Consider the following 6,000-nt stretch of genomic DNA (forward strand, 5'->3'; position numbering starts at 1 on the left):
CTAAGCTACAGGGCTATGGACCGGGTGCAGGAAGGTGGGATTAGAAAGGGCATCTGGGTGTCCTCGGGCTGGCTACTACTGCCTCCTTTGAGACTTCATTAGTCCAGAACATTTTTACCCTGATTTTACCCTACATTTCATAAGGATAATCCAAGTATACCACTTTTTCCTTGTAAAACTGCTGTCTGTCCCAATATAATTTGTATTAGCTTTCATATTGAAAATAGGTTCTCAGACATTTTAGGGAAAACCACCAAAAGATGGTCAGCAGATGATAAAAATGAATGGAAACTTTATGGGAACAATTACTACCAATTGTAGAAACTCAATTATTTTCCATTATAAATGTAGAAGTATCCTACACCAAGAGTGACAAGAATGCAATGCCATATGCATAAGAAAGCTTACATTTTCTCCCGTGTGATCCATGAGATAAATCCATAATGGGTTTGGTCAGACATATTTTTCATATACTTTTTCTATAGGCCACAGTATTCCATTTTGCATCAGATAATTCCAACATACCAATCAATCTTTCCAATGGTCAAACATAAAGTATAGAATTAACTCTGAGCATTCCTTTAAATCATGTCATCAATATACATTTAACTAATGTATCAAATATTTTCTGTACAATGTTAACAACCAAAAGGTAATCACAACTCTAGGGTGAATTTTCCCACTTGATACCAATCGTTAATTCTTCCAGTTATATTAGTGAAAGGAGGTGTGTATATACCCAAAGTGTTGTTAATATTCTATTTCAGCAATCTGACCTGGATTACTCTATTATACATCTACATTTTTAAATATCATTTTCTGCTATCTTTTGGTTCTCCATAAGACATCCTTCAGAAAATGAGAAGAAAATTATTCCCAGTCACCTGACTATATAATTCTGTAACCAGTTAACGGCCACAAGAACAGCCAACTGTCTGTTTCATTGACTCCCCTTTGCTGAAAGGAGGCAACCAACCTGTGCTTAATACTTTTTCAGAAAACCGAGATGGGACTGCAAAATTAACAACCAGAAATGACAATGCCTAACATTTAATAAATAGCTTTGAAGGTGAAATAGTATTAGTGATCCTTTGGGTACACTCAAATTTGTACTTGATATATATTCAAGTCTTTGAAATTGGCATCAAAGCGACTCAACCAGAAAGTTGAGCATTTTACACACCTGTAAACTATAATAAAGCAACATACATGCCCAACACCGATAAGCCACAAATAAGATGTGAGGACATACAATTTTAATATAACTATTGAACACTTGTAAACTGTTTATTTTGGTTTTACTTGGTTGCTTCAAAGCTTTGCCAAGCAGAGGCATAATCAAGGTCCAAATTTATGATTCAGAAAAAGTAAAACAATAGCTATAAGCAAAGTCTGGGTCAGGGGACAACTAAAACTGTACATCGATGGAAGGTCTGTAATGTGTACTTTTTAATCCTTTACTTGTAGAAGTTAAAAAGTAATTTTGTCAGCAGCCACCAGGGCTGCATTCCAAACACACGTCTGAGTATGGAGAGGTACTCAGATTTCACTACTTCCTCGGCTCAGAAGTGAGCCGTAACACCCAGTAAGTAGTCCACTCACATCCATGTTTTGCAAATTGTCAACATACCGCATCTGTAGTATAACTGCAGCATGATATGCCCTACTGCTGCACTTTATTACAAAAATTACAGAAACAAACACAAACTGATAAATATTTATGTTTTAATGCCCATTATAAGATGTGGTATGTGCAAAGTTTTTCTGAACTTATAGGTTTTAATATAGAAACGGAACATTGCCCCATATGCCCCACAATTTATCCAGACATGTAAACTTTGTAGAAAACGGTATAAAAATGTTTCAAGTTCAGATGGTTGAGTCGAGGAACAAAATTGCTCATCTAAATAGCAATTCAGTGCTATCATAATCTGTGATATTTCTCACTTTGTAAATTTGCATTGAGGTAAATTGCATAACACCACTTCATGGGATATTGATGCTTTGACCTTTGCAAACACACTGTACTTTTGAGGCAATTGGATCTCAATATTTTAAAATTAATATACAAGATGTGGACATCTCTGGCTAGGCCAGCATTTATTGCCCATCCCTAGTTGTCCTTGAGGTAGTGGTGGTGAGCTGTCCTCTTGAACCGCTGCAGTCCCCGTGATGTAGGTACTACCTCAATGCTTTCAGGGAAGGACTTCCAGGATTTTGATCCATCCTGTGAAGGGACAGTGATATATTTCCAAGTCAGGATGGTGATTGACTTGGAGGGAACCTCCAGTTATCTGCTCCCCTTGTTCTTCTGGATGGTAGTGATTGTGGGTTCAGAGGGTGTTGCCTCAGGAACCATGGTAAGTTCCTGCAATGTGTCTTGCAATGGCACACACTGCTGCTACTGTTCGGAGTGAATGGTGTCAAGCTTCTAAAGTGATATTGGAGCTGCACTCATCCAGGCAAGTGGAGAGTAATCCATCACACTCCTGCCTTTGGGGAGTCAGGAGGGCAGTTACTCGCTGTCGAATTCCTAGTCTCTGAACAAAGAAAAGTACAGCACAGGAACAGGGTCCTCCAAATCAGCACCGACCATGCTGCCCGTCGAAACTAAAATCTTCGACACTTCCGGGGTCCGTAACCCTCTATTCCCATCCTATTCATGTATTTCTCAAGACGCCCCTTAAACGTCACTATGGTCCCTGCTTACACCACCGCCTCCGGCAGCGAGTTCCAGGCACCCACTACCCTTTGTGCAAAAAAACTTGCCTCGTACGTCTCCTCTAAACCCTGCCCCTTAAACCTATGCCCCCTAGTAATTGACCCCTCTACCACTGGGAAAAAGCCGCTGTCTATCCCCCTCATAATTTTGTAGACCTCTATCAAGTCGCCCCTCGACGTTCCAGTGAGAACAAACCAAGTTTATTCAACCTCTCCTCACAGCTAATGCCCTCCATATCAGCCAACATTCTGGTAAATCTCTTCTGCACCCTCTCTAAAGCCTCCACATCCTTTGGGTAGTGTGGCGACCAGAATTGAACACTATACTCCAAGTGTGGCCTATACATCTGCAACATGGCTTGCCAATTTTTATATTCAATGCCCCGGCAAATGAAGGCAAGCATGCCGTATGCCTTCTTAACTACCTTCTCCACCTGTGTCGCCACTTTCAGTGACCTGTGGACCTGTACACCTAAATCTCTGTGTCAATACCCTTGAGGGTTCTACCATTCACTGTATATTCCCTACCTGTATTAGACCTTCCAAAATGCATCACCTCACATTTGTCCGGATTAAACTCCATCTGCCATCTCTCCGCCCAAGTCTCCAAACGATTTAAATCCTGCTTTATCCTGACAGTCCTCATCGCTATCCGCATTTTCATCAACCTTTGTGTTGTCCGCAAACTTACTAATCAGACCAGTTACATTTTCCTCAAAATCATGTATATATATTACGAACAGCAAAGGTCCTAGCACTGATCCCTGCGGAACACCACTAATCACAGCCCTACAATCAGAAAAGCACCCTTCCATTGCTACTCTCTGCCGTCTATGACCTAGCCAGTTCTGTATCCATCTTGCCAGCTCACCTCTGATCCCGTGTGACTTCACCTTTTGTACCAGTCTGCCATGAGGGACCTTGTCAAAGGCCTTACTGAAGTCCATATAGACAACATCCACTACCCTATCTGCATCAATCATCTTAGTGACCTCCTCGAAGAACTCTATCAAGTTAGTGAGACACGACCTCCCATTCACAAACTGTGCTGCCTCTCGCTAATACGTCCAGTTGCTTCCAAATGGGAGTAGATCCTGTCTCAAAGAATTTTCTCCAGTAGTTTCCCTACCACTGACGTAAGGCTCACCAGCCTGTAGTTCCCTAGATTATCCTTGCTACCCTTCTTGAACAAAGGAACAACATTGGCTCTTCTCCAGTCCTCTGGGACATCACCTGAAGACAGTGAGGATCCAAAGATTTCTGTCAAGGCCTCAGCAATTTCCTTCAGTATTCTGGGGTAGATCCCATCAGGCCCTGGGGACTTATCCAACTTAATATTTTTCAAGACGCCAAACACCTCATCTTTTTGGATCTCAATGTGACCCAGGCTATCTACCCACCCTTCTCCAGACCCAACATCCACCAATTTCTTCTCTTTGGTGAATACTGATGCAAAGTACTCATTTAGTACCTCGCCCATTTCCTCTGGCTCCACACATAGATTCCCTTGCCTATCCTTCAGTGGGCCAACCCTTTCCCTGGCTACCCTCTTGCTTTTTATATAAGTGTAAAAAGCCTTGGGATTTTCTTAACACTATTTGCCAATGACTTTTCTTGACCCCTTTTCGCCCTCCTGACTCCTTGCTTAAGTTCCTTCCTACTTTCATTATATTCCACACAGGCTTCGCCTGTTCCCAGCCTTCTAGCCCTGACAAATGCCTCCTTTTTCTTTTTGATGAGGCCTACAATATCTCTCGTTATCCAGGGTTCCCAAAATTTTCCATATTTATCATTCTTCCTCACAGGAACATGCCGATCCTGAATTTCTTTCAACTGACATTTGAAAGCCTCCCACATGTCAGATGTTGATTTACCCTCGAACATTCGCCCCCAATCTAGGTTCTTCAATTCCCGCCTAATATTGTTATAATTAGCCTTCCCCCAATTTAGCACATTCACCCTAGGACCACTCTTATCCTTGTCCACCAGCACTTACTGAATTATGGTCACTGTTCCCAAAATGCTCCCCTACTGAAACTTCTATCACCTGGCCGGGCTCATTCTCCAATACCAGGTCCAGTACAGCCCCCTCCCTAGTTGGACTATCTACATATTGTTTTAAGAAGCCCTCCTGGATGTTCCTTATAAACTCTGACCCGTGCAAGCCCCTAGCACTAAATGAGTCCCAGTCAATATTGGGGAAGTTAAAGTCTCCCATCACAACAACCCTGTTGCTTTTACTCCTTTCCAAAATCCGTCTACCTATCTGCGCCTCTATCTCCTGCTGGCTGTTGGGAGGCCTGTAGTAAACCCCCAAAATTGTGACTGCACCCTTCTTATTCCTGATCTCTACCCAAAAAGCCTCGCTGCCCTCTGAGGTGTCCTCCCGTAGTACAGCTGTGATATTCTCCCTAACCAGTAGGCAACTCCGCCACCCCTCTTACATCCCGCCTGAATACTTTTATTGTTAAAAAGTTTGTTTTTTAAAAAATGATCTTTCAGTTATGTTCGCCCCGTGTGAACAATTTCGGAAATCCAACAAACCCTACAGGTGTTAAATGTTGCAGGAATCCTCCACACTTCTAGATGGATCTTGCAGCCATGTGTGAGCCTCTATCAGCAGCGCTGAGTTGTGTGAACAGTGCAGGATCCCTGCTCTTAGCTCCAGCTCACTCTTGGCAAGCACAATGACCCCTGTCACCCACCTGCCAAGCTCTCCGGCTCAATCGGCGTCCATTTCAATCTGCTCGATGTCAACACGACGTCGCAGCTTCTTTTTTCGATCTGGAATATGCCCCTGCAGATCAGATCCTCCGGACCGCCCACTTCTGTGCCCCTCACCTCCTGGGACTCTGCGGGGAGCTGCGACACTGCCCGCCCCGCCCCGCCTTCCTCTGCCTTAGACCAGGCAGTGAGGGGGGTGACTGCTCGCCGCCCGACTTCACTCATCGCGCGAACCGCAAAATTGTTCACAACTGTGTTCGTTCCGACTTGCTCCCTCTCTGACCCGTCCTGTTTACGCTGTTACCGTCACACCGACGCTTCCTCCTCGCGCTCGGTCCCGCCACGAGCGTGACCGACCTGCGGCCGGGGGCGCGCACGGTCGCTGGGCTGACTGGAGCGACCGTTGGAAGCGCGCTCGGCCCTCCGGCTGCCCGCGAGGCTCCACCCTCACCTTGGCAAATCTCTGCAGTGAAGTTATTTTTCGGTGGAAAGGAGGGAGATGACCACTTAAATATAACGAAGGTTCTCGCTGTGAGAGTCAAGTGTATTCGGTTA

At 44.2% G+C, this 6,000-nt stretch overlaps 1 protein-coding gene across 5 annotated transcripts in view; it reads right to left on the reverse strand.

Annotated features, from left to right (window-relative positions):
* The window catches only part of cerkl (CERK like autophagy regulator), a 252,536-nt gene extending 246,758 nt beyond the window's left edge, over positions 1-5,778 (reverse strand). For all 5 annotated transcript variants that reach the window (XM_072477565.1, XM_072477571.1, XM_072477558.1 and 2 more), the window contains exon 1: positions 5,427-5,778. In XM_072477565.1, coding sequence (XP_072333666.1) covers positions 5,427-5,670 — 244 coding nt within the window. In that variant the 5' untranslated portion in view covers positions 5,671-5,778. The remainder of the gene's footprint in view (positions 1-5,426) is intronic.
* Between the last annotated feature and the right edge of the window lie 222 nt (positions 5,779-6,000).

The sequence above is a fragment of the Scyliorhinus torazame genome, chromosome 2, assembly GCF_047496885.1.
Source record: "Scyliorhinus torazame isolate Kashiwa2021f chromosome 2, sScyTor2.1, whole genome shotgun sequence".
Classification (NCBI taxonomy): Eukaryota; Metazoa; Chordata; class Chondrichthyes; order Carcharhiniformes; family Scyliorhinidae; genus Scyliorhinus; species Scyliorhinus torazame.